Source organism: Apis mellifera, linkage group LG1 (assembly GCF_003254395.2).
Source record: "Apis mellifera strain DH4 linkage group LG1, Amel_HAv3.1, whole genome shotgun sequence".
NCBI lineage: Eukaryota > Metazoa > Arthropoda > Insecta > Hymenoptera > Apidae > Apis > Apis mellifera.
Window position 1 is genome coordinate 6,555,279 of NC_037638.1, and position 26,962 is coordinate 6,582,240.

The 26,962-nt window shown below is 20.9% G+C and overlaps 8 protein-coding genes and 1 long non-coding RNA gene across 12 annotated transcripts; 5 read left to right on the forward strand and 4 right to left on the reverse strand.

Moving 5' to 3' along the window:
* LOC412212 (apoptosis-inducing factor 1, mitochondrial) lies at positions 1–3,969 on the forward strand. Its single transcript, XM_006563220.3, has 12 exons — positions 1–404; positions 928–1,217; positions 1,379–1,439; positions 1,529–1,686; positions 1,759–1,886; positions 1,967–2,142; positions 2,208–2,399; positions 2,559–2,752; positions 2,848–3,100; positions 3,192–3,364; positions 3,494–3,691; positions 3,782–3,969. Exons 1-12 carry the CDS (start codon positions 314–316, stop codon positions 3,851–3,853), a joined length of 1,986 nt encoding a protein of 661 aa, XP_006563283.2. The 5' UTR covers positions 1–313; the 3' UTR covers positions 3,854–3,969.
* A 569-nt stretch (positions 3,970–4,538) lies between these two features.
* Positions 4,539–8,864, reverse strand: LOC107965181 (protein broad-minded-like; the record flags this gene model as incomplete). The annotated part of the gene is made up of 8 exons (XM_026445359.1): positions 7,104–8,864; positions 6,702–7,039; positions 6,417–6,613; positions 5,979–6,314; positions 5,557–5,876; positions 5,000–5,177; positions 4,708–4,923; positions 4,539–4,634 (listed from the first exon to the last, which is right to left on the reverse strand). Coding segments are annotated over exons 1-8 (3,357 nt in total), but the record flags the coding sequence as incomplete, so codon positions are not given.
* A 122-nt stretch (positions 8,865–8,986) lies between these two features.
* Positions 8,987–13,576, reverse strand: LOC409527 (TBC domain-containing protein kinase-like protein). Of its 3 annotated transcripts, none has more exons than XM_016915602.2 (14): positions 13,496–13,576; positions 12,593–12,803; positions 12,273–12,522; positions 11,900–12,128; positions 11,561–11,835; positions 11,334–11,480; positions 11,140–11,260; positions 10,802–10,963; positions 10,551–10,728; positions 10,268–10,474; positions 9,922–10,181; positions 9,707–9,834; positions 9,444–9,606; positions 8,987–9,362 (listed from the first exon to the last, which is right to left on the reverse strand). In XM_016915602.2, exons 2-14 carry the CDS (start codon positions 12,795–12,797, stop codon positions 9,255–9,257), a joined length of 2,433 nt encoding a protein of 810 aa, XP_016771091.1. In that variant the 5' UTR covers positions 12,798–12,803; positions 13,496–13,576; the 3' UTR covers positions 8,987–9,254. The 3 variants fall into 3 exon arrangements, with proteins under 3 accessions (XP_016771091.1, XP_016771093.1, XP_393033.4); XM_016915604.2 differs by lacking the exon at positions 13,496–13,576 and adding an exon at positions 13,101–13,222; XM_393033.7 differs by lacking the exon at positions 13,496–13,576 and adding an exon at positions 12,982–13,042.
* Positions 13,577–13,851: 275 nt separating this feature from the next.
* Positions 13,852–16,091, forward strand: LOC413868 (60S ribosomal protein L10a). Its single transcript, XM_006563215.3, has 5 exons — positions 13,852–13,981; positions 14,455–14,610; positions 15,171–15,319; positions 15,572–15,744; positions 15,857–16,091. The coding sequence occupies exons 1-5, from the start codon at positions 13,977–13,979 to the stop codon at positions 16,025–16,027; spliced, it is 654 nt and encodes a 217-aa protein (XP_006563278.1). The 5' UTR covers positions 13,852–13,976; the 3' UTR covers positions 16,028–16,091.
* Positions 16,092–16,362: 271 nt separating this feature from the next.
* On the reverse strand, positions 16,363–17,472 carry LOC551974 (thioredoxin-like protein 4A). 2 transcript variants are annotated; one of them, XM_006563214.3, is made up of 4 exons: positions 17,454–17,472; positions 17,149–17,324; positions 16,900–17,036; positions 16,363–16,753 (listed from the first exon to the last, which is right to left on the reverse strand). In XM_006563214.3, the coding sequence occupies exons 2-4, from the start codon at positions 17,224–17,226 to the stop codon at positions 16,540–16,542; spliced, it is 429 nt and encodes a 142-aa protein (XP_006563277.1). In that variant the 5' UTR covers positions 17,227–17,324; positions 17,454–17,472; the 3' UTR covers positions 16,363–16,539. The 2 variants fall into 2 exon arrangements, with proteins under 2 accessions (XP_006563277.1, XP_624360.1); XM_624357.5 differs by having other exon boundaries at positions 17,149–17,471.
* A 364-nt stretch (positions 17,473–17,836) lies between these two features.
* LOC552001 (UDP-galactose translocator) lies at positions 17,837–19,831 on the forward strand. The gene is made up of 5 exons (XM_624383.5): positions 17,837–17,976; positions 18,449–18,521; positions 18,642–18,761; positions 18,846–19,060; positions 19,152–19,831. Exons 2-5 carry the CDS (start codon positions 18,506–18,508, stop codon positions 19,797–19,799), a joined length of 999 nt encoding a protein of 332 aa, XP_624386.1. The 5' UTR covers positions 17,837–17,976; positions 18,449–18,505; the 3' UTR covers positions 19,800–19,831.
* On the reverse strand, positions 19,414–21,069 carry LOC102656856. The gene is made up of 2 exons (XR_409610.3): positions 20,840–21,069; positions 19,414–19,819 (listed from the first exon to the last, which is right to left on the reverse strand). It is a non-coding gene; the product is annotated as an uncharacterized LOC102656856 (long non-coding RNA).
* Positions 20,833–23,952, forward strand: LOC413867 (transaldolase). Its single transcript, XM_006563213.1, has 6 exons — positions 20,833–21,026; positions 21,984–22,107; positions 22,765–23,004; positions 23,093–23,218; positions 23,352–23,488; positions 23,587–23,952. The coding sequence occupies exons 1-6, from the start codon at positions 20,840–20,842 to the stop codon at positions 23,859–23,861; spliced, it is 1,089 nt and encodes a 362-aa protein (XP_006563276.1). The 5' UTR covers positions 20,833–20,839; the 3' UTR covers positions 23,862–23,952.
* A 942-nt stretch (positions 23,953–24,894) lies between these two features.
* Positions 24,895–26,922, forward strand: LOC552052 (zinc finger protein 330 homolog). Its single transcript, XM_624431.5, has 6 exons — positions 24,895–25,236; positions 25,495–25,665; positions 25,765–25,996; positions 26,090–26,254; positions 26,366–26,443; positions 26,541–26,922. The coding sequence occupies exons 1-6, from the start codon at positions 25,117–25,119 to the stop codon at positions 26,774–26,776; spliced, it is 1,002 nt and encodes a 333-aa protein (XP_624434.2). The 5' UTR covers positions 24,895–25,116; the 3' UTR covers positions 26,777–26,922.
* The last annotated feature ends 40 nt before the right edge of the window (positions 26,923–26,962 follow it).

Sequence of the window (26,962 nt, forward strand, 5' to 3'; positions counted from 1 at the left end):
GAATGAAGTTGCATCATTATCACTACGCCATATGCGCAGCTGTCATTCGTTATAAATTGAATTTGTAATGCAAATTTTAAGATATTTACAAATTTTTTTCACATTGCACGAAAAATTTCAGAGAAAGTGTTCAAAATCAATGTATGGTAAATACGATAATTCGGTTGTTCAAGAAATTTGGTAATGGAGTGTCCCGTGTCATTCAAGTATAAAGGGAAAACTGTAGAGCGACTTCCAGTCGTGCGTATGGATAACAGAACCGGCCACACGCGTTACCTCCATATTGCGTAAGGCCATAATTGGCCCTTCAAAAATGTTAAGCTACGGTAGAGTTATAAGACGATTGCCAAAACTTACAAGGCATTCACATGCTAATCACTTTTGTCGACCTTTAAAATATATTGGTAAGTTTTAATACATTGCATTTTTAAAAATATAATTTTTTTGAATTTATATTAAATTTTTTTTTTGCTTAATTTTTTATTATTTTTGAATTAAACATTAAATTAATTCTTTATTTTTTGTTTTAATTATTATCAATAACAATAAGATTTGATAATTGTATGCATATCTTTAGATAATAATAGTTTTTAATTGATATTTTCTGTTAAATGTACGAATATGTTTGATTACCAGAACACCACGCGTTATAACCTCAAATTTGAATAGTGATTATATTTTATCAATATAATTTTTTTATAAGATATTATTGATGAAAATCTTGCCAAACCAAAATTAATATTTTTCTTATTAAATTAAATAATCAAAATTATTTTATGAAACATATGTTTTTGTAATTCAAACAAATATATTTTAACAATATCAAAAAACTAATGATAAAAATTTGCGTTTTGTCCTTGTTAATGAATATTATGTTAATGAATATGATGAAATTATTTATAAAAAATCTTGTTTTTTTGATTTTAGGAATTGTCAGTGTTCATAATTTATTCTATAGTAATTATACAAATGACAAAACATATAAACCTTCAGGAACTACTATAAAACCTGAAGAATGTGTGCCTGAAAATAGATATTCCAAAGAAAAGAGAAGTGTTCCTTTATGTGAATCTCATCCTAATGCATCTTGTCCACCATCTTGTTATGAAGTTTGCGGAAAATCAGATGATTCTCAAAAACCAAATGACAAAAAACCATCACCACCATATTGGAAAATATTGGCAACTTTAATCATAGCAGGAGTTGCAATATATGCGGTATAGTATTGATAATTTTATTATATTATTATATTTCCATTGCTAATTATATTTAAAATAATATAAATTAAAATTATTATATATAATAAATTATAATAATGTAAGATAATGAATTTTTTTTTAATATTTTTTAATATTTTTAATTTTTAAATATTTTATAGATATCTTCTACAAATTGGTTTACTACAAAAAAATCTGATTCTCAAAAGGATGTAAGTAAGAGTAAGTTGAATAAAAACTTGTTCCTATAAGATATTTTCTAAATTTTAAATATCTAGAAGATTAATTTGTTTTTAATCTCGCATATTTAGGAAGAAAAGAAAGAAGAAGTAGGAAATCACTTGAAAAAATTAAATCACCTCCTACTTCTAAATCATTCCCTTCGGAAATACCTTATCTTTTAATAGGAGGAGGAACAGCTGCATTTTCTGCATTTAGATCTATTAAATCTAAAGATCCTAGAGCTAAGGTATTTTGTTAATAATTTTTTTCCTTTATTTGCTAAAATTAAGATAGTAATATAATTAAATATTTTCTTCAGGTTTTAGTAATATCAGAAGAAGATTTACCATATATGAGACCACCATTATCTAAAGAACTTTGGCGTAATAAAGATAGAAAAATATCTGCACAATTACTTTTCAAACAATGGAATGGTGCTCAAAGAAGGTAATAATTAAATAATTATTCATATGATTAGAATTTATATTAGTTTTTTATGTTAGTGATTGATTATGTTATATTTATAGTATATTTTATGAACCACCAGAATTTTATTCAGATGTCAGTAAATTGAGTCAGTCTGATAAAGGTGGTGTGGCTGTTGCTAAAGGTTGGAAAGTTACAAAAATTGATGTTCCAAATAAAACTGTGATGCTTGATGATGGTCATGAAATAAAATATGATAAGTGTCTTATTGCAACTGGTAAGTATAATTAATTTGTATATAATTTTCAGATTTATATAATTTTAATTAAAATATATTTGTAGGTGTATCACCTAAAAATCTTCCAGTTTTTGAATCATTGCAAGATGATCTTAAAGATAAAATTATTACCTTCAGAAGAAAAGAAGATTTTCTTGATTTAGAAGAAGCTGTATATGATCCAAAATATAAAAATATTGTAATAATTGGTGGAGGATTTCTTGGATCAGAACTTGCTTGTTCATTGGCCCAGATCTGTAAGATTTTATTATTTATTATTATTAATATTATTGTTTAATTAGTTATTATTATCAAATCATATAAAATCATAGCATTAATTATAATTATTAATATTATCAAATTATATAATAATAGCAATTATTAATCAAACTAATAATAATTATATTTTTATTCAGTACCGGAAAATAAAAATGTATATCAAGTATTTAAAGAAGCATTTATAATGGATCAAGTATTACCTCAATATCTCAGTGAATGGGCAACAAAAAAGGCAATATTAGAAGGTGTTAAATGTATTGCTAATTCTGAAGTAGAAGATTATTCTTATAAAAATGGAAAATTGTCTCTCATTCTTTCGGATAATCATATTGTATGTTTTATTTATATTTCTATAAAAATATTGAAAATAGTACACTAAATGCATTTTTTTTTTTTTTTTTTTTTTTTTTTTTTTTACATGGAAAGATTGATGCTGATCAAGTGGTAGTAGCAGTAGGTGTTGAACCAAATATTGATTTGGCAAAAGCTTCGCATTTAGAAACAGATCCTGAAATAGGTGGTTTTCTTGTTAACGCGGAGTTAGAAGCAAGGAGTAATCTTTGGGTTGCTGGAGATGCAGCTTGTTTTTATGATATTAGACTTGGTAGAAGAAGAGTAGCACATCATGATCATGCTGTAGTTTCAGGAAGATTAGCTGGAGAAAATATGACTGGTGCAAGTAAGTTATATATTTGATATATTAAAAATGATATATTGTATGTTAATAATAAATATAAAAAAAACAAAATTCATATTTTTATATTCATTAGGGAAACCATATTTACATCAGTCAATGTTTTGGTCCGACTTAGGGCCAGAGGTTGGATATGAAGCAATTGGTATTGTGGATTCATCACTGCCAACTGTAGGAGTTTTTGTAAAAACAGACTCAGATACTACAAAAGCATCTAATGATAATGAATCTATATGTTCAAATAAAAAGGTAATGGATGGTTTATTAAAAGTTATAAATATAATTTATTTTTTTATGGTTTATATATTTATATATAATATAGATATAATATAATATTTATATATAATGATTTATATATTTTATATTTTTAAAATATAGAAATTAAATTCAACCGAAACACAAAATTCAATAGAATCAAATTTAAAAGAAAATGATAAATCTATATCTATTGATGATAATTCAAAACCTAAAAAATATGATGATTTTGCAAAAGGAGTTATTTTTTATCTACGTGATGATATTGTGGTTGGCATAGTTCTTTGGAATATTTTTAATCGGATGTCTATCGCTAGGCAGGTGCGTTTATTAAAATTCACATAATATAAAACATTTTTTGTGGGAATATGTGTTATTTTAAAAAATTAATTTTTCTTACAACTATTACAGGTGCTCGCTAGAGGCACAAAATATGATGATTTAAATGAAGTAGCAAAACTGTTTACTATTCATGATGACTAACACTAATAACATAAAAACTACATGACTATATTGTGTCATTGTATTACTGTACATAATGTTATTTATCTATCAGTTCTGAAATATTTTACAAATAAAAAAAAAGTCTATTATTGATATCTTATTCTTGAGTTTAAGAGGTACGACTTGTATAAATATTACATATAAGATATTTTCAAGTAAAATCTATAAATAAAAATATTTTCCCTTTATAGACAATGAAATATTATTATGTTTATTATTAGATGTGAATTTTATTAGAAAATAAATAATGATAAATATTTTCTTAGTTATTTAATTAGACTTTAATATTATTTTTACAATAATTATACATATATATATATATATATATATATATATATATATATATATATATATATATATATATATATATATATATGTGTATATATATGTATATATATACATATATACATATATATATATGCATGTATACAATAGATACAAATAGATACAATTCATAGATACTCACAATTTAAATTAATATTTTAAAAAATTATTTTATAGTAATTTATTTTATAGTAATTTTTAGTTTCGATTTTTATGTGCAAACATTTTTTACAATTATATTTTTTTCTTTTTTATTAATGAATATTCATTAAAAAATGAAAATTCTTATTATTTATATTTATATAACTATTTTTTATATTTCATTTTTTTAATTGAATCCTTTAATCAAAAAATTAGGTAAAATTTTATTACTATATCTTTTATCTAATGAATCCATAAATCTAATATAATTATGACATTGATAATCATCCAAAACCTAAATAATATAATATAAATATAAATAAATATGTATTTCATATATATTATATAATATATTAAATATATAGTACCATATTTTCTGGCCATAATTTTCCACTTGTTATATTTTCCATTATTCGAAATTGACAATGATATAGAAGTGACGTACAATAATATATTATATAATCAGGAGAAAATAAAACACAAATTGCAAAAAAATGCATAATTTGAGACCATGGAAGTAAACCCCAAAAGCATTGAGATATCATTAAATTACATATTAAGGACCAATCCACTCCAGAACTATTCTATATTGCAATATAAATTAATTAATAAAAGATTTTTAGTATTAAATAATTTTGAAGTTTATTTTTCAATATATACCTTGAGTGCAAATTTAATATGTGAAAGTTCATTACTAATAATACTTTCTAAAAATTGCATAAATATATATTGAGTGGCACATTCTTGTTTAGTATATTTATCTATAACTTTACCAAAGTTAGTCCACAAAAAAGGGATTACTGGGAAGTGAATTAATTGTGTAATAAACATTTTACATCTGAAATTAATTATGTATTATCATATTAAAATTTAAAAGGTCGATGATGATAAATAACTATCTTATGCGCATTTTTATTGCAATGATGACCAAGTTTTCAACCTGAGACCTGCTAATGATGATACATTGACTAGCTAGAGTTACCCTATATTTTTTTCTTGAAAAAATACTAATAATTTCAATATTTTATTCAAAAATATTTAAATAGTTTAAAAATATTAAAAATATTTTTGACAAAATTTGAATTTGCTAGTAAGGGGTATATTCGCGGTCAACTGAAGCAATAAAAAATAAAAAAAAATTATTTAATAATTATAAAAATCTAAAATAAATTTTATTATTAAAAATTTTAATTTTTTTACAGAAATTTAATGCATACCTGTTCACATCTCCTTTACAAATGATAAATACCGTAGATAAAAACCAATCAAAACCATCAAATTTTGTTGGTCTTTCATAATGTATAAATGCATGACATTCATTTATAAATTTTTTTAATTTTTCTTTCATTTCAATTGTGTTTTCTAAAATATCATTTTGTTCTGCGTAATATAAAGCTAAATTAATCCCATGTATTTCTTCTGCAAACCAAAAATCTGTATTTGATGATATATTTTCTTTCCATTGAAAATTTTCTCCCCATTCTGCAGTAGGAATTGCTTTTTGCATTTGATCCACAAGTTGAATTAATACTGTATTCTAGTAAAAAAAATTTATTTTGTGAGATTATGATATAAATTTTAAACAATTACACTAAATTTTAAACAAATACACTAAATATAAATAAAAATTTATATGTACTTTTATTGGATCTAGTGATACTATATATGCTTCTCTAATTTGTTCAACCCAATTAGTATCTAATAATACTGATTTATTTTCTCGAAGTAAAATTTCTAATTCAGTATCATACTCAGTTTCCGTGGATGAATTTTCTTTATTTAATTTCAGAGGAGGTAGTTTTGGTAAATCATATTCTTCTAATTTAAAAGTTTCTTCTTCATCTTTACTTTTAATAAAATATGTTTTAGATATAATTTTATGTCGTATTAATGTATAATTATCAATATATTTAGTATCTATTTCTTCATTTATAATTTCTTTTGTATCAAAATTTTGAAATTCTAATAAAATATTCTAAAAAAGAATGTTATAAATATTATTATAAATTATATTATTCAAATTATAATTTCAGAAAAATGAAATATTTTAAATTAATTAATTAAAATAATATATTACCTGAAAATTTAATAATTCTAATAAATATAAACAAATATTTAAATTCCAAATTACAATATTTAATGATAAAAGTCCTAAGTAATGATAATTTGATTCACGATTTACTAAATCATTAAATAATTGTGATAAATTAAGTGGATAATTATGTTCTTCATTATTGTACGATTCTTTTACATTTGACATAAATGCGCAAAAACCTATAAAATAAACAAATAATTATTTAATATCAGTAATATCTATATTTTCAGTCAAAGTAATATAATGAAAAGTTATTTTTATTCGTACATTTAAAATTAAGAGAAAAAATAGTTAATATATGTAAAAATTTTTGAATATTTTCATGATCCCATGGGTCATGAAAATAATGTGGATCCTCTAATATTTTACATGTCTCTGAAAGTAAGTTAGACAAAACATGGGGCGCCAAATTAGCAATTACATCATATCCCAAGTGAAAAAAAGCAGCAGATGATACAAAATTAACTACTTCAATTGATGTCCAAGACATTCTTAAAGGTGCAATAGATCCTTCAATTAATTCTTGAAATACTGATGATTCTCGAACAAGAGCTTTCAATCCAAATGGAATAGATACTATTTTAATCAATAATGTGTTAACTGCACTGCAAATTATATTTTTTATATTCTATTTTATACATAAAAATAAATTATACATCAATAAATTACCTATTTATCTGTTGAGCTTTATTTTCATTTTCAAAATAAGATTTATCTAATTTCTTATAAAAATATGATACAGCAGGATAAAATTCTTTTTCTATTTTATATTGTATAGTTTCATATGCATCAAATATATCAAATAATTTTTGTATTACATCAAATAATTCGAAAAGATATTCCATATTTATTAAAGATAAAGGTTGTCTTAACATATTTGAGGCTATTATTATAATAAACATAGCTGGACATTTTGATATACTTTTTTCAAAATTTACTGTATGTTCCTTGCATTCTGAGATAAGAAATAAAGAACCATCTATTGTGTCTAACATATGTAGAATAATTTTTAACGTATGTGGCCATATTTTAATATTATTTTCAGAAAAAGATGATAAATGGCACAATGCAATATGATAAAATTCATAATCATATAATATCGTTGGTTTATCTAAAATAAATTGTAAAGCAAAACAAGAAACATTATATACACCACTTACTGTTTCTACAGATAATTTATTTAGAGCTCTCAAAGAAGCACTTAAAAATTTAGAAACTGAAAATGGAATGATTAAAATATTTTCTATTAAAAGTTCACGACTTGCTTCATAAGCACAAAGTTGAGACACAAAACATAAACAGTGAAGATAAGTTACTGTTTCTATTGTATTTCCATTAATAATAACTTCCATTGGATCATCATAAATAGAAATTGCTATAGAATGAGGAGGCTCTCCCAATCCTTTTTGTACATAATGCATTATTTGCTGTAATAAATTTGGTGATTTTCCTAAAGCAGTTAAAAATATTTTTCTAGTAGCAAGATTTACAATCCATTTTTTACTCCAATCAGCACATGGTTCTAACACAGAAATAATATTCAATATATTTAATGTTTTTTGCTGCATTATATTTCCTGATACATGTGTACTCAAAAATGTAATAAATTGTTCTATTAATTCTTCTATAGTTTTATCAGGGCTTCTTATACTTTTCAATTTTTCTTCGTGATAATGAATTATTAAATGTATAATACGAAATACTCTTTCATGTAAAAAAAATTTAAAATTAATTCCAGAAATTAATGTAGGTAAAATCTCAAATGTTTTTTGTGAATCATATTGAAAATCAAAGGCATTTAACAAATTGATATATACATCATATGATTGTAAACAAGTGATCAATTTTGCATGTACTTGTAAACTTGCTTCAAAAATAGGTTTACTTTCATCTACAAGGCCTTTTAATAAAGCTTTTTGAAGCGAATCCCATATAGGATTATTATTTAAATTTGAAAGTTCACTTTTTAATAAAATTTCGTAACCAGCTAATCTAACATGAATAGGTTTATCTTGATTAATTTTATCAAGAATAACATTATAATATTCATCATTATTTAATGGAAAATTCCAATCTTCACTTGTTTGATCACTGATGCAAGAAAAGGATGATTGAGGTCGAGAATCAGAAATTATAGTTGATTCAGATCTCGAAGCAGATTGTTCAAGAATTGTAGCTTTCATAGAATTTACTAAAATAGACATTTCCTTTGAATGTATAATACTTTGAGCTATATTAACATTATCTGTATCTTCTTTTAATGATCTTTGTATATTATTTTCAAATTCTCTTTTTAAACATTTTTTTATCCACTTTTGAAGATTTGGAGAAATATTGCCTTCCATATTTATAAAATAAATAAATCTAATTATATAATCGTGTTTAAAGAATTATAATAATCATAAACATACATGAAATCATTATTTAAAATTGTAATGTTTTGACTGAGTTTCTATGGTTACTATCTACTATACATATATAGAATACAGATATAGAATAGTATAGGATAATAAATAAATATAATATATTATAATAAAAATTTAATTTCATAATTCATGTCATATATATTTTTTATTTACTTATTATTTATTTCATTATTTATAATTTTAATGATTGAAAATTTAACAAATCTCATAACAATAAAAAATCAAATAAACTATTAAAACATATAAATAAAATTAATATTTATATATATACAAATTTTATAATTTTCTAATATAGAAATAATTATTAATTATTTTAAGTGTAATTTATATTAAAAATTGTTAAATACCTGTACAAATATGTATATCATTTTTTATATATTATAAATATCATTTTTTAACGCACTGCTACTATAACATTTGGAGATTTTGCTCGTAAAGCAGAAATTCCTCCTTGTAAAGAACATACGCCCATAATTCCGCATTTTACTAAGAAATCTGCAAACTACAAAATTCTCTAACTAACTATAAAAGTCTTAATCTTAATATTGAAAAATATAAATTTTATAATACATATAATATTTACCAATGCATTATTTTGATCATGGGGTCCAATAATTATGACAATACTATTTTTATTTTCTATGAGTGGTTTTGCATGTGGTCCAAGGGTTTCAATATGAGTTAAAGAAAGTTGTACACTTGTAAATGGAATATTAATACTACCTATTACAGCACCTCTTTCAAATCTATATAAAAATAGTAATTATTATAAAATTATATAATTATATAATTATTATAAAAAAAATAATTTGGAATAATACAATTTTTTTGTAATAAAATACTCACTGTATATTATTACGTACATCTACAGCTATCAATTTTTCAGGACTATTATCTAATAAATCTAAAAAATCATCAACAGAAATTCTTGGCATTTTTTCAGTCCCAGGTTCTAATTCTGACCAATTTATATCCTAAAGAAATTTTTAAGAATTTTTTAAAATTTATAATTATAGCAATAAATTATTAAAGAATAAATATATCAACATATTAATTTATACCTTTGGTTGATTAAATTGATGTTTTCTATAAGTAATACTAGGTGGTGTATTTTGATACATCATCATAGAATCTTTAACACACAATTCTATATCGATTTCAGGAAGATCAGAAAATAAAAGAATACATTCATTAAAACCTGAAGTTAAAAGAGAATCTCGTAGTTGTTTCAATATAGCTAATCCAACAAGAAGTGGAAATGAAGAATCTCCTAACAAGAGTTTATCCCATAAATGGAGTATTTTGTGAAGTGGAAAAACATCTAAAATTAAAAAAATTAAAAAGTGAAACAAGAAAATTAAAAAAAAATTTTACATAATTCGAGTAATAATAAGATAAATAACTTACGTGAAAACATTGTTAAAAACCATGGAATAGCAAATAATTCTGGTACAAAGTTAATTGATCTAAGATGATTAGCTAATTGAGGATCATGAAAAGCTATAATTTGTGAAAATTTTCCTAAATATTCTTGTATAACAGCTGAATTATCTTTTAAGAAGAATTTGTGAAGATATTTTGGTATAAATGCAGACAAACATTCAAATGCTCTAGCTGAAATTACAATATATAATAAATAATGTATATGTATATATATGTATAAATATACATAATATATTTAAGTTATTACCTTCGTTATTAAAGTTAAGATAAAGAAATGGAGCTGTTAAAGAATCTAATCCTTGCCAATAAACATAATGAGGATTATTTCGAACCCATGCTTTGAGTAATCTTTGTAATCTCTCATGACCAGCACCAGATGACAATAATTCACTATATTGATGACATCTTGGTATATCTACTTCTATCTATATAAGATATTTTTAATATATTAAAAATAAATAATTTAATGTTATTGTTAATTATTGTGAAACTAATTACTTGTCGATCTGTATGAGTAGGTGTTTCTTTATCAATCATATCATAACGTTTTTGAATATCACCAGTAATACCAAGTAATGCTGCCCAAACTGCTCCTCTAACAGGTGGTGGTATATCTTTGTGTGCTTCTTTAATGATTACTTCTTGTGTAATTGGATATACCTAAATTATAAATAAATAAATATAAAAAAATACAAGTAAATACGAAATATTTTATGTAAATTTTAATACATAATTTATAATAATAATATATATTTTTTAATATGTAATTTTATATGTATTAAGTTCAAAAAAAAATATTTTTAATTTTTCTATGAAAAATTCTATTTTTAAATCACCTGTAGCAATCTATCATATAAAACAATTCTATAAAATTGATATTCTGTATCTCTTTCCCTTATGATTAAAGGTAACTGAGAAGCAGCATCTATTAAATCTTCTTGTGATTGAACGTGCATTCTATAAAATAACAAATCATTAAAACAAAACAAAAGAAAAAAATGAAATTTAGATTTATATTTATTGTACTTACTGATTTGTTAACCATGGATAATTTGCAATATATGGTATATGAGACAAACGTTGACGTAATGTATCAAGAGGGACTTTAACAACACGTAAATCAAGTAAACCTGCTGTATCTCTCCTTCCAAACATTTGACCTAAAAGTATTACTAAACTAAAAAACGAATTAATAAATTATATTTTATTTTAAAAAAATATTAAATAAAATAATATTCATTAAATTATTATAATTACTTTGGAATGGATAAAATAGGTGGTCTTGATCTGATAAGTCCTTGTTTCTTTAATTCTACAGTAATATCTCCTCCTGCTAATTGCCATAAATAATACAATTCATCCATTTTCCTAACAATTACATTTTTATATAGATTTTTTTTCTTTTCTTTTTCATTTTTTAATAAAAATTCTTCAAATATTGGCAATTTTAATAATTCTTCTGGTATTTTGCGTTTTGAAGGATGAATTTGAAGGCAAGAATCTACAAATTCTTTTACTTTATCAGGTAAATCCTATTATAATAATAAAATATTATAATTACAAAAATAAATATGAAATATAAATGAAAAAAATTACCTTATATGTGTTATAACAATTAGTTTCTCTTGCAAGACGTTCAAATACAGAAGTTTCACAATGAATGAGACTAAGAACCTTTCGTAAACATTGGGATAATTTTACACCTGACCATATTGACTTTGTCAATAATAATTCTGCTATAATTATTCCTAAAGACCAAGAATCTACTTTTGCACTACTGACACCAGGACTTAGAAATACTTCTGGTGCTGTATATTTTGGGTAACTAAAAATAAAATGCACTATACATTTAAGAAATACTTGTTATTTATATTTTTTTTATCTCTAAATATTTAAAATCAAAAATTTAAAAAATTATATTAAATCTATATTCTTAAAATTATTTGCTTTAAATTTTATTAATACATACCCAATAGGAAAAGATACATTTTTTCCACTATCTGTCATATAATATAAACCAAAATTATATAATTGCACATTTCCACTTTTATTAATTAATATATTTTCAGGACTTAAATGTCTATGTACTAAATTTAACATATTCATATGTTGTAAACCTAATAAACATTGAAATGCTATTTTTATAATATCATCTATGTTTAAATTTTGTTTGTTGTTTAATGGGTCTCCATTATATTCTGCAACCACTACTATCCGTTCTATAAAAATAAATTTTAATTAAATAACTATATGGAATATTATTCATTTTTTAATTTTTTAAATTTTTACCATGTTTACTTCTAATTATGTCAAGATATGTAGATAAATTTGGATGATGAACAGTTTTTAAAAATTGAGATTTTCCATAAATAGTTATTGAATTTGGTGTAAGAGGTAAACCATTACTACCACAAACTTCGACTGGATGACTTTGAGCAAAAAATGTCATTCCACCAAAACATCGTTCTTCATTTTCTAGAAGAGCTGGACACATTTTTGACTATAATAAAATAATAAAATAAAAATACATTTTAGATCATCCCTAAAATAATGATTAAAAAATTAATTTAATTTTTTAACGATATAAAAAATTTAAATATATTATTATATATTTATTTTTATATATTTTCATTATATTTAAAAATACTATGTATTACAATATTATAAAATGTACGTACTTGATTTATTTATAAATTTTTACAAAATTTGAACATAGTTAATAAATATTTACATGATTAATTTTATTTATATTTAATACTTATGGTATTACAAGTTATAAAAATATGTTGAATTATACCTTTAGAATTACATTTTTTTATAATTATTTAAAATTAACTAAATTATTAAAAATTATCATTTATGATATGATTACAATTTTTATCAATGATCTATTTATCAATGCTGTTTATAGACAAGAAAAATAATATTCACTTCATTTGGATATATCATTTCTTATTTTTTATACATAATTTGTTAAAACAAAATATTTGCTTGTAATATATAATTATATATTAATATATATAAATAAAAAAATATAATTTAATTATTAATTATTAATAATTAAAGAAAATTTTTGGCAAAAATCAAATAATTAATTAAATCTTTCATTTATTTATATTTTATCACAGATAATAATAAACTAAATCTCCGAAAATAAATAAATTAAATCATATTGTGATATTGTGATTTCACCTATTAGTATTTAATATTAAGATAAGTGTTGGATAAAATACAATGGTCCTAACGTCAGTTCTTGCCATTTTAATTGCTTATTTTCATGAAAATGAATTTCTTTTTCTATTTTGTTTAAAAGATTTAATATTATTTTATTTATATAATATTTTTTTTTATGAAATGAAAAATTGATATTTAAAATTGCTAATATGTTTCTTTTAAATTTTTTTAAATTTTAAATTTTAATCATATTTTATATCATATATTCTTTTTTGTTATAAAAAAGGCAAGGTAGCAAAAAATTTTGAAACTAGAAATACGCCATCTATAATAATTTTAAGAAATATAAGTAGAAATTTTAATATGAACGTATATCTATCTAGTAAATGTATATTCTTTTCACTCGATTTTATCTACTTGCCCACACTATTACATTTCTTTCTGATTTCAGTCAGACAACTGAATGGTCGTTTGGTTGTGATCTGTGTATAGAGATACAATGACGTGAGTATTTAATCTATTTATATTTTAATAATCCAAAATTTTATATTTTTAATATTATAAATAATATATTCTTTAATATATTTTTTAAATATAATTATTAGTATTTTCTTTAAATAAATATTCTATTAAATATTATATCGTAATTTTAATACTTCAAAACGTATGGCTCCACGTTATATCATAAATTCATAAATATTTTTTTATAAAATCAATTTTAATTATTTAAAAATTGTTTATATAAATAAAAACATATATTTAAATTACATTTTAAGAAATTAATGTAATTTTTTTCTTTTTATTATAGCAAAAAATTAATTTTTTTGTTTTATTTTTTTTTATAATTTTTAATGTAATTTTAAATATTTTAACTTATGTACGTATTTTGTATATTTTATAATAAATTATAGAATGATACAAAAAAAATGTATAATGATTTTGAATTAAATTTCTGATGTAATAATGTTAATGAATAGGTCCAAAGTATCGCGTGATACTCTTTATGAATGTGTGAATGCTGTCCTCCAACACTCACAAGACAAAAAAAGGAAATTCTTAGAAACAGTGGAGCTCCAAATTGGATTGAAGAATTATGATCCACAAAAGGACAAACGTTTCTCAGGCACCGTCAAGTATGTTTTTACCTGACATTGAGGATTCCTTTCGGTTTTTGATGATTGTTAAATCTATTTTTCTTTTTTTCTTTTTCTTAATTAATGTCCGAAAAGATTACCTCATATATAGTCAGGAAGCTAGGTTTTACCTAGCGGACCTTTACCCAGGGTCTTAAATAAATTGGGGAGGTATTTTACCTTTGTTTTTATTCCAGGATCATAACTTATGATCCTGCAGGTAAGTTAATATTTGATTGTGGCAATTATTTATTCAATTTAATTATTGAAATTAATGTTCAATGATGGTATTGCATGTATTATCTGAATAATTTATGTTGTTCTTTAATATGCCACTGAGAATATTGCCTTTTATATATATTTTTATTTTTATATAATTATAATATTCATTTTTACTTTTTAAATATTGCTATTTCTTATGTTAATAATATATTATATTAAAATTATACAAATAATAAGTAATTTTCATTCCTCAAAAAATTATTTTTATAATGATATAAAAATGATAATATTGTTTTTATAATATATATATGAGTATTATTTTATATTGTTTGTTAAAGATTAAAAAATATTCCAAGACCAAAAATGCAAGTTTGTGTTTTGGGAGATCAACAACATTGTGATGAAGCTAAAGCTAACAATATTCCATATATGGATGCAGAAGCATTGAAAAAATTGAATAAAAATAAAAAGCTTGTAAAAAAATTAGGTAATCAAAAATTTTTTATTTTATGTATTTGTTTTTTTTATATATTATTCTTTTATTTTATCTTCCAAAAAGCACCATTGTTAATTTATAATTTTTAACATTGGTTGTCGAATGGAAGAAAATTAAATTCTTCACTAGGTGAGGACGTTGTGTTTCATTACTTCGTATCCTCAATCCGTGTTGAGACATTTTTTTTAAATTAACTTTATTATTATTATTATTTAAAAATTAACTTATATGTAATTTTTCCAGCCAAAAAATATGATGCTTTCTTAGCTAGTGAATCTTTAATTAAGCAAATTCCACGTATTCTTGGTCCTGGTCTAAATAAAGCTGGTAAATTCCCTGGTCTTCTTTCTCATCAAGAATCAATGGTAGGAAAAATTGATGAGGTGAAAGCTACAATTAAATTTCAAATGAAAAAGGTAAATCTTGTTTTATATTTACTATTATTGTATTACAAATTCTTAAAATTATAATTTTTAATATTTTTTTTTAAATAAATTTTTTAAATATAATTTGAAAAATTTTGTTTAGGTATTATGTTTGTCAGTAGCTGTAGGACATGTGGAAATGACTCCAGATGAACTAGTACAAAATGTACATCTTTCAATTAATTTTTTAGTTTCATTATTAAAAAAACATTGGCAAAATGTACGTTCTCTTCACATTAAATCTTCAATGGGACCTCCTCAAAGATTGTATTAATGTAATTGGTATGAATAATATTTCTCATGCATAATGAAAAAATAAAATGAGAATAAAAATGTAACATATGGTGTTATTTATTATATAACATTTTTTTAACTTTAAGTATAAATCATATATTTATTTATTTAAATATATTAAAAATTAATAATGTAATACAATAGAAAATTATAAATATTTTTAGAAAAATTCTTTGCAATATCTTAAAATTAACATATTAAATAAATTTTATACTAAAAAGAAAATTTTTGTATGTGATTATTTATTGAACTATTATTTTCTTTTTGCATATAAAATAAAGTAATTAATTTATACAAATTTATATATATTTAATATAAAATAAAAAATATAGAAATATAATTAATATTTTTTCAATAATGTGCAATTTATTTTGAATTGCATAAATATGTACCATAATACATAATTTTGTATTTGTTTAATTATAATATATTCTTATTTATTGATATAAATTCAAGCTTAATAATAATATTTTAAGACTTGTTAATATATAATTAATAGCGGTATTTTGTAGAATAATCTTTGGGTGAAACAACTAAACCTCTACCTTTTCTAGCACCTCTATAAACTGTTTCAATAATATCAATCATTTCTTGTTTATCTTCTAACGTCCAATTTATTTTATTATTATTTCCAGTTCCTAAATCAATCATTATATGCTTATTTCGAAAGAAAAACATTACTGTACAAGGATCATATAATTCATACCTATAAAAATTTATATTTATATTTTCTACAAAAATTTATTTTTATATTATAAAATTTTATTTATTAAAATAAAATTATTTAATAATTATATTTCTTAATAAGAATTAAAATTTAAACTAATAATTTTTAATTTAATTAAGACTTACATTTTATTAAAATCAGGTACTTGTGTAATATCAACCAAATAGATGACAGCAAAATTTTTTACTTTTTCAGCAATATTATAAAGTACTTCATCCATTTTCATACACATTGGATCCCAATCATGACCAAATCTGATAACCTAAATATATATTATTTACACCTTTTTTTTATTTTATTAAACAAACTTGAATACAATTCCATGTATTTTCAAAAAATCTAAAATATTTGATTTAATAAAATTAAAAACTTACAACTACTCTATCTTCTTCTGATAAAATCGCCTGATCTACTTGCCATCCATTGTGAAGATGTGATAACATATAAGACATTGTATTTTTTATTTATTAAATGCAGATTGAGCACAAAAGAAGACAATTTGTCTTTTTACATTCACATATAATAAAATATTTTTGTTGTTATAAATCAACTAAAATTCAACAAATTAAAAATAGTTATATATTATATAAAATCAATGTAATAATTATTTATCATTATATAACTTTTATCATGTAATTGAAATTATAAATTATAATTTTACAGTATAAATCAACATTACATTATAGTTTACAGCACTTCTATACTTGAAAATCAAAATTCACTATTATCAACATATTGACAGAATTAAAAAAATCTCTAGTTCCATTTTAATTTTTAGAATATTAATTTTGTTTTATAAGATTATTAATTTTTGTTTATAAATATATTCTGTCATATATTCTTTCTATAATAATAAAATAATAACATTTATTATAATTAAATTATTAATTTAATTTTAAAATTATATTAAAAATTTAAAAACTAAAAATATTATGTATTTTTTTTAATAATAAAAAAAAATTATTTTATATTTTAATAAAGTATAAATTATTTAAAAAATGTTATATTTTGGTTTACTTGGTAAAATATAAAAATAAATATTAATATATCAGATATTATATTCTCTATATAAAATGTTGGATTCTTATTTATATATACAAATAATACATACATTGTTGATGTAATGCAGGAGTCTAAATGTCAACGTGTACATTTTTTATATAGATCTAGCTTTTTTTATTTAAATAAAATCGCAAATAAAGGTAAAATGAAAATACTTATATATATATATATAAAATAAATATTAGATAGAAAAATGTTACGTATTTTTTAATAAAAATATATATCTAAATTTGTTGATATAGTATTTATAAAAATATTATATAAGTGCAATGAATATATTTATATTTAGATATAAATTACAATTTTTTATATTTATAAGTTTTTTTTATAAGTAATATAAATTATTTATTTATATATATATTGTATATATATTATTGATTTATGTTATTTCATTATTTTTTTATATTGAATTATATTAAATAATATTATATTGAATAAGAATTAAAAATTTAAAAATATATTTGATAAATTTTATAGTATTTAATATAGAATTTTATGTATATTAGTGTTTCACTTTATATTTCATACTATTAAAATTAAGTATTTTATGTATTCTTATCTAAAATATAAAATAACAAATAATAGCAATTATTAAAATATATTATTTTGTAGACGAAATGATCCATTGCTCATCATATTAAAAATATTGTTTATAAAAAATATTATATAATGAAATCACAGCAACGTAAGTAATTTTAATATGAAAAAATATATTATAAAATATAAATAATTATATTTTATATATATCTATCAATATAATTTTCTAATTATTCTTTGATATTTTATTTATTAATTTATTTTGAAGGAAGTGGTCAAATATTAAAATATGTTAGTTTAATTACACTTACATTACAAAATGCTTTGGTTGGACTTAGTATGCGTTATGCACGTACAAGATCAGGAGATATGTTTCTTTCATCAACTGGTACATTATATTTTTTATAAAAATTAATTTTTCTGTTGTTATTTATTAATTATATAAATTATCATATAATATAATATTTTTTAGCTGTTGTTATGGCAGAAGTTGTTAAATTTTTAACATGTCTAATATTAGTTTTTGTTGAAGAAGGAAATTTTTTAAAATTTTTTGATTCTCTAAAACTAACAATTATAAAACAACCTATTGATACCTTAAAAGTATCTGTGCCATCACTTTTATATATTATACAAAATAATCTTTTATATATATCAGCATCTAATTTAGATGCAGCAACTTATCAGGTATGTGCAAAATATATCCTATATTATTATTATTATTTTTTGTAAATATATTAATATTATGTTTTTGTATATTATTTATATTATTTCTTAGGTAACATACCAACTTAAAATCTTAACAACAGCATTTTTTGCTGTAGTAATACTACGAAGATCTTTAAGAAATACTCAATGGGGAGCTCTAATATTATTAGTTATAGGAGTAGTATTAGTACAATTAGCACAAAGTTCAGATACTACTTTGCCATCTGGCAGAGAACAAAACCATTTACTTGGATTTTCAGCTGCTTTAAGTGCATGTTTTTTATCAGGTTTTGCAGGTATATATTTTGAGAAAATATTAAAAGATTCAGATATATCTGTATGGATGAGAAACATTCAATTAAGTTTATTATCTTTACCTTTTGGATTAATTACATGTTTTGTAAATGATGGTGAAATGTTACAGAAACAAGGTTTTTTCTTTGGCTATGATTTATTTATTTGTTATTTAATTGTACTTCAAGCAGGTGGAGGTCTCATTGTTGCAATGGTTGTTAAATATGCAGATAATATACTTAAAGGTTTTGCCACATCTTTAGCCATTATAATTTCTTGTGTAGCTTCAATATATCTTTTTAATTTCAATTTGAGTTTCCAGTTTTCTATAGGTGCCATTTTAGTAATATGTTCAATTTTTATGTATAGTCATCAACCAAAGTCTGCATTTGTTGATAAACATTCTCTAACTGATAAAGTTTGATGTAAACTAAATTAAACTGCCTATAAGATAAACATATTATTCAATTCAGTAAATTTATTAATACATTCAATCAATGGTGTAATTTATTATATTATTTTTATGTGAAGTGACAATCATGGTGTATGATTAAAATATTAATATCTATATCATATTGGTCACTTGATCAGTATTTTTTTATATTTTTTATATAAAAAACTTAAATTAATTTTTTAATATTAATTACAAATAATAAAATAACTTAGTAATAAGTGATGTTTTCATAAAAAAGTAATACAATAACTTGTTAATAGATCATGGGCTAAAAATACAAATATTTTAAATATGTAATAATGTAATAATTATATTACATTAATGTAATATTTATAATATATTAATGTAATGTAAATAATTATATTACAACTGATAAAAACAAAGTAAGCACATTTTTATATTAAATTAACAAATTACTTATTGTATATGTAAAATTATTCTTTTAATATATATTCCATACATATATATATTCCAATTATATATAAAAACAATTTGTTTTTTTTTTAATTTATATATTTTTATATGATGTTACAATCTTTTACTATAAATACAAATATATATATGTATAAATAAAATTTATAATTTATATTGTACTTAAGTTTCAATAAATGAATCTTATAATGCATTTATTTATTATTTATTATTTATATATTTATTACTTATATCAAATTAATTTAAATTATATTTTTAAAAAACAGAAAAAAAGAGAACAATTACGAAAGAATTAAAATATATATTTTTATATAATTCTTATCTCATATCGATACATGTAATAGTTATCAGCAACAATTATCAATTCTAATAAATTAAATTTAAACGTAAAAATTTATTATTAGGAATAATATTTCTATATAATCATTATTATATATTTAAAACTTGGAAAATAATAAAATTTTTTCAGAATAATTTATTTTTTTTTTGAATAATATCGATTTCAGATAAAAAGATCGATATATATTATATAATACAAATACATAATGTTTGGAAAGAATTAAACAGTATTTTCATACATGTTGGCAATCGTGTATATCGTACATGCTGATTGTTCCAGTATAAGAAGCAGAAATTTCGATCTCCAGTATATAAAAGTATCGATAAGAATGAGTGAGCCTCAATCGAAGAAAGTCAAGATGACGAGTTCATTAACACGATTAAAGGAAATTACAACAATTGTCGCTGATACCGGTGACTTCCAAGGTAATTAAATACAACTTTTAAATATATAATTTTAATATACATACGGTCAAAGGTGAAGGTGACTATAAAAATATAGTAGACGAAATTCAAATGGCGCACTTATAGTTTATCATTTAAATATTAAAAACTGAGAATTAAATCTTTTTTATTTAGTTATATTACAATATATTTATGTTATAAATATATATATGTATAAATATTATAATAAACCATAAAATATTCATCGGAAAATTAACTGATATAAAGTTTAAATCACATACAAGAGTAGGGGAAATTATAAAATCTTCCGATCTTACGATTACACTTTTTTGTTAGAATATAATTTGTCAATTGTTTTTAACATTTAAAAAAAATTAATAAAAGAATATGTTAAATTCATTAACTATCGTTTTTATCATTTCAAATTTAAAAATTTTAAATTTATAATTTTATAGTAAATTATTTTATTCTGATTTTAATCTAAATTCTAAAGAATTTATGGTATATATATATATATATTTTACAAAATTCAAATTAATTATTTAGATTTAATATTTTTATTTAAAATGAAATATATTTCTGACATGATTTATTTAGCTTTTTATTATATTACTTTTAATTTTATTATAATTATTTTTATATTTTTATAAATTATTAAAATTCTTTAAATATCTAATTAAGTAAAGATAATTTTTTTTTGTCATATAATGTAATCATATAATGTAATTCATGAATTATATATATAACTATTACATGTACATATTTGTGCCTTGACCTATAGATGCCAGAGATGACCTTAAAATGTTCATGTACAAATATATGTTATATTAAAATTTATTTGTTTGTGTTAAATTTCATTATTTTATTCATATATTTATCATATATTATTTATTTATCATAAATAATTGTTATAATTATTATTATTATTATTATTATAATTTATTTTATTATTTTGTTTGATTTTTAAATTGTTTTTAGCTATGGAACAATTTAAGCCAATAGATGCAACTACAAATCCTTCTTTGATCCTTGCTGCAGCTAATCAAAAAAAATATATTCACTTAATAGATAAAGCTGTACAATATGGGAAAAAATCTGGATCGTAAGTATATATGTTACAATATTTATAATATATAATCAATAAAATAAAAATATAAATATTATAGTAAATAATTTTAATGAAATATCTGACTATTATAAAATTAAAAATATATAATAATAATACATATTAACTTTATTGTTTTTCTTATGCTAATATTAAATTATAAAATGTTCTTCTTAAAATAATAAAAAAAAATATATTAATTTTAATTTTTAAAGATTAATATATAAAATTCTATATATAATTTCTAATTAATTATTATTATAATTAAGAAATATATAAAGATTATTTGTTTTAATAGATAGATTTTTAGATGTAAAATTTATAGTATGATAAAAGTTAATTTAAAAAATCATAGAAATTATAAGGAAAATATGATATACGTGAACAAAATAATATATCAAGAAATGTAAAGAAATTAAATAAATCTATATGGAAATGTAGGAAAATCTATGAAGATTAGGAAAAAGTGGGAGAATATTGAAATTTATAGAAAAAAGAAAAGTAAAAGGAAGTGTATGAAGCAAAAGGTATGAAAGAAAAAAAGTTTTGCTTGATATGATAAAAGTGGTAATAATTAGTATAATAATTTTTTGATTTACATAATTTTTTAATGAAAAAAAAAAAATGAACTACTTATAAATTTATTTGTTTCAGTACTTTGACAGAACAAATTGAAGCAGCTCTAGACATCACATGTGTCCTTTTTGGTAAAGAAATTTTAAATATTATACCTGGTAGAGTTTCAACAGAAGTAGATGCTAGATTGTCTTTCAATAAAGATGCTAGCATTGAGAAAGCAAAGAAATTAATTGCTTTGTATGAAGAACTTGGTGTAAATAAAGATCGTGTGCTAATCAAGCTTGCTTCTACTTGGGAAGGTATTCAAGCAGCAAAGTAAGTCAAATTTATATTAATGTTTATAATTATTCAAAATTACACTTACTATAATTCAAATGCAAACTAATGAAATTTTTTTAAACAGAGAATTGGAAGAAAAGTATGGAATTCATTGTAATTTAACACTTCTATTTTCTTTCCCTCAAGCAGTTGCATGTGCAGAAGCAGGTGTAACTCTTATATCACCATTTGTTGGTAGAATTCTTGATTGGTAAATTTAAAATATTTTTTATAAATATTGTAATATTATAATATTTTTTATAAATACATGTAAATTTCAATATATTAAAATATATATAATTTTTATTTATTGAGATTTATTTATATATGAAAATATTCTCTAGGTATGTGGCAAATACAGATAAAAAATCTTATGAATCTAAAGAAGATCCAGGTGTTTTATCTGTAACAAAAATTTATAATTACTATAAAAAGTTTGGATATAAAACAGTTGTTATGGGTGCTTCGTTTAGAAATATTGGTAAGTAAAATTATTTTAAAATTAAATTATTGATTTAATTAATAATTTATTAAAAAAAATAAATAAAGATTGTGAGAAAACTGTTATTTTCTATTAAGGTGAAATTAAAGAACTAGCTGGTTGTGACTTTTTAACTATAAGTCCCAAATTATTGGAAGAATTAGAAAAAAGCAATGATGTAGTACGCAAAGTACTTACAATAGAAGCAGCAAAGAAATCTGATCTTCAAAAGATCAGTTTAAATGAAGCCGAATTTAGATGGCTTATGAATGAAGATCAAATGGCAACAGATAAGCTAAGCGAAGGTATTCGCAAATTTGCGGTAGATGTTCGTAAATTAGAAAAATTATTGCAAGAAAAAATACAATCCTAAATATAAGTAAAATATATCTATTTTAAATATCTATGTAACAAATGTTATATTGTAAATAACAAAATATAAAAAATAATTATTCCAATATAAATTTTTATTGTATGATATATTCCATTTTTTTATATGATGCATTTAAGTAATGAATAAATTTAAATAGATATTATATTTATAATATTAAATAAAAATGAAATTTTAAGGAAATATAAAGAATTAGTTCTTATAAATATAATTGGCAAACTAAAATTATATTGCTGATATGATATAATGATATAATATAGATTTTGATATAATAAATAATAAATTATTTATATTATATTAGTATATTTTTACATATAAAATATTTAATATATATTTTGTTTATTTATTCATTAATATTTTTTTGATATACTATAATTGACAAATAAATTTTATACATATAAAGTACATAATTTTCAAATAATTTTACATGAAAATATAAGATATTTCAGAAAATTGAAAAATTAAATATTCTTTGTGTTTTTATGAATTAATTTTAATAATTGAACTAAATATAATATTTTATTTTATTTTTTAAATAATAAAAAATATAATAAAATTTATTTTTATTGAAAAATGATATTTTAGTTTGGCATATAAAATTTTATTATAAAATTATTTATATTTAAAATTATAATTATTATAATTATTATTACAAAGTTAAATTATATTGGTGCATTTTATATTTGATTCAGAATTTCTGAATTGGAGAACAAAACCAAGCAAGAAAGCAAGGGTCAATCTAATATAGTACATATATCAATGCTATAACAATATGATAAATTATATGTTGATATTGGTATATATAGATCGAACACATTAATTTATGTATAAAATTGTTTTCTAAATTTTTATAATATAAAATAAAATAAAATAAATATAAAGGATAGAGAAAAGAATAAAGATAAGATAAGAATTAACTATTAGCGCCATCTTTTGATTATAAAAGATATATCTTTAAAAGAAAAATAAAGTACAATAAAAATTGATAATCAACGCCATCTTTTTTAGAAAAATATTTTGGCTCTTTCTAAAAATAAATGTATGAAATGAATTGAATCTATTAATCTCAAATTAATCGAAATATTCATTTCGATCAATCGAAGAGAAATAGCATATAATATTTATTTTAATATTTATGTTAAAAATTTTCTTTACATATTTTTAAGTGATTAAGTAATATACCATATAAGTGAATAAATAAGTACAACAATTTTATTTATATATAAAATTTTACAAAATGCCGAAGAAAAAGACAGGACAAAGACGTAAAGCTGAAAAACAAAAATTAAGACAAAAAGAAATTAGAACTGCGAAAGATCAATTAGATTTAGCTAAATTTCCTTGTAATGCAGTAATGGTGAGTAATTATATGTTTATTTTAATGTAGCTATTTATTGATATAATTTATGATTACAAATAAATATAAATTTTAGAAAAGAATTTTTTAGGTTACAAATATATTACAATAGATTGATCTAATAGTCTATTAATTAGTAATAAATATTAATTAATAAAATGTTAAAAATATTAATTATATTAAACAATATATATGTATATATATTTTTATCTGTGTTATACTATGTTCTTATTCAATTTTTTAAATAATTTAATAAAGGAATGTGATAAATGTGGTAAAAAACAAAAAAGTAGAGCTTTTTGTTATTTTTGTCAAACTTTACAACGATTACCGATGTGTGCTCATTGTGGAAAAATAAAATGTATGCTCAAAACTGGAGATTGTGTTGTTCGTCATCCTGGAATATTTACTATTGGTTTAGGTATGGTGGTAAGTAAATATATTTTATTTATAAATAAAATAAATATTATAGTAAATATTAAATTATAAATATATAATACCAAAAATATAATTAATATAAATATTAAGGGAGCTATATGTGATCATTGTGAAGCATGGGTCTGTCATGGAAGACGTTGCCTTACAACTCATGCATGTATATGTCCATTAATAGATGCAATTTGTCAAGAATGTGAAAGAGGTGTATGGGATCATGGTGGTAGAATATTTCGATGTTCATTTTGTAATTGTTTCCTTTGTGAAGATGATCAATTTGAACATCAAGCATCATGTCAAGTTTTGGAAGCAGAAAGTTTTAAATGTAAAAATAAAAAATATAATTATATATGTATTTTATATATATTTATATTAATGCAATTATAATTGATTTATTTCAAATAATTAATATTTTAAGGTCAATCATGCAATCGATTAGGACAATATTCTTGTTTAAGATGTAAAACATGTTATTGTGAAGATCATATTCGCAGAAAAGGATTTAAATATGAAAAAAACAAATCAATTCCTTGTCCTAAATGTGGCTTTGAAACATCACAAACAAAAGATCTTAGTATGTCAAGTAAGTAATGCATATAATACATTAAATACTAATTTTTCATATCTATATTTAATTAATTTAAAATTATATTTTTAAAACAATGTTATAAAATTATTTTTCATTTTATTGTAGCAAGAAATCATAAATTTGGTAGACAAAGTCAAGGTAGTACATATGAATACGATAATGAAAGTGGATATAATTATTATGGTATAGAACTTTATTGTGTTTTTAATATTCATTTATTTTTTTAATAAATAAATTTAATTTACTTTATTTTTTTTACATTATATTATATATTTTATAGGAAATCAATCTCAAAATTGTATTCCTGAAAATTATACTTATCAAGAAAATGAAAGTGAAGATGACAATAATGACGATGAGAATGAGGACGACGATGACGACGACGATGACGACGATGACGACGACGACGATGACGACGACGATGACGACAATGATGACGATGAAGATAATGAAAATGACAACGATGATGACGAATCAATAAGTGAAAGTGAACAAAATTGCAATAATAAATTATAATAAATAAGACATTAAATCAAAATGTTTAACAAAAATTGAATTTTGTAATTAAATGTAAGAATGAAAAAATAAATATATTACATTGTTATGTTTTTATAATAATTTATAATTTGTATTTATAAGAAGACAAAATTAGATCAAAGATCTCATTAAAAATAAATATACATATATTTTATTTAAGATATA

What these genes read in the sequence shown, in the direction of transcription:
- LOC412212 (XM_006563220.3), top strand. Translation starts at nt 314, where the DNA reads ATGTTAAGCTACGGTAGAGTTATAAGACGATTGCCAAAACTTACAAGG. An exon ending in TCGACCTTTAAAATATATTG is followed by an intron (nt 405 to 927) that starts GTAAGTTTTAAT and finishes TTTTGATTTTAG; the next exon opens with GAATTGTCAGTGTTCATAAT. An exon ending in CTATATGTTCAAATAAAAAG is followed by an intron (nt 3,365 to 3,493) that starts GTAATGGATGGT and finishes TTTAAAATATAG; the next exon opens with AAATTAAATTCAACCGAAAC.
- LOC409527 (XM_016915602.2), bottom strand. Translation starts at nt 12,797, where the DNA reads ATGTGTCCAGCTCTTCTAGAAAATGAAGAACGATGTTTTGGTGGAATG. An exon ending in TATATGATAGATTGCTACAG is followed by an intron (nt 10,964 to 11,139) that starts GTGATTTAAAAA and finishes TTTATAATTTAG; the next exon opens with GTATATCCAATTACACAAGA. An exon ending in TCTTAACTTTAATAACGAAG is followed by an intron (nt 10,475 to 10,550) that starts GTAATAACTTAA and finishes TTGTAATTTCAG; the next exon opens with CTAGAGCATTTGAATGTTTG.
- LOC413868 (XM_006563215.3), top strand. An exon ending in CGTTTCTCAGGCACCGTCAA is followed by an intron (nt 14,611 to 15,170) that starts GTATGTTTTTAC and finishes TGTTTGTTAAAG; the next exon opens with ATTAAAAAATATTCCAAGAC. An exon ending in AAAGCTTGTAAAAAAATTAG is followed by an intron (nt 15,320 to 15,571) that starts GTAATCAAAAAT and finishes TAATTTTTCCAG; the next exon opens with CCAAAAAATATGATGCTTTC.
- LOC551974 (XM_006563214.3), bottom strand. Translation starts at nt 17,226, where the DNA reads ATGTCTTATATGTTATCACATCTTCACAATGGATGGCAAGTAGATCAG. An exon ending in CAGAAGAAGATAGAGTAGTT is followed by an intron (nt 17,037 to 17,148) that starts GTAAGTTTTTAA and finishes ATATATATTTAG; the next exon opens with GTTATCAGATTTGGTCATGA. An exon ending in GTACCTGATTTTAATAAAAT is followed by an intron (nt 16,754 to 16,899) that starts GTAAGTCTTAAT and finishes AAATTTTTATAG; the next exon opens with GTATGAATTATATGATCCTT.
- LOC552001 (XM_624383.5), top strand. An exon ending in TATGTTTCTTTCATCAACTG is followed by an intron (nt 18,762 to 18,845) that starts GTACATTATATT and finishes AATATTTTTTAG; the next exon opens with CTGTTGTTATGGCAGAAGTT. An exon ending in TAGATGCAGCAACTTATCAG is followed by an intron (nt 19,061 to 19,151) that starts GTATGTGCAAAA and finishes ATTATTTCTTAG; the next exon opens with GTAACATACCAACTTAAAAT.
- LOC413867 (XM_006563213.1), top strand. Translation starts at nt 20,840, where the DNA reads ATGTTGGCAATCGTGTATATCGTACATGCTGATTGTTCCAGTATAAGA. An exon ending in TGATACCGGTGACTTCCAAG is followed by an intron (nt 21,027 to 21,983) that starts GTAATTAAATAC and finishes AATTGTTTTTAG; the next exon opens with CTATGGAACAATTTAAGCCA. An exon ending in TATGGGAAAAAATCTGGATC is followed by an intron (nt 22,108 to 22,764) that starts GTAAGTATATAT and finishes TATTTGTTTCAG; the next exon opens with TACTTTGACAGAACAAATTG.
- LOC552052 (XM_624431.5), top strand. Translation starts at nt 25,117, where the DNA reads ATGCCGAAGAAAAAGACAGGACAAAGACGTAAAGCTGAAAAACAAAAA. An exon ending in TTCCTTGTAATGCAGTAATG is followed by an intron (nt 25,237 to 25,494) that starts GTGAGTAATTAT and finishes AATTTAATAAAG; the next exon opens with GAATGTGATAAATGTGGTAA. An exon ending in AAGTGGATATAATTATTATG is followed by an intron (nt 26,444 to 26,540) that starts GTATAGAACTTT and finishes TATATTTTATAG; the next exon opens with GAAATCAATCTCAAAATTGT.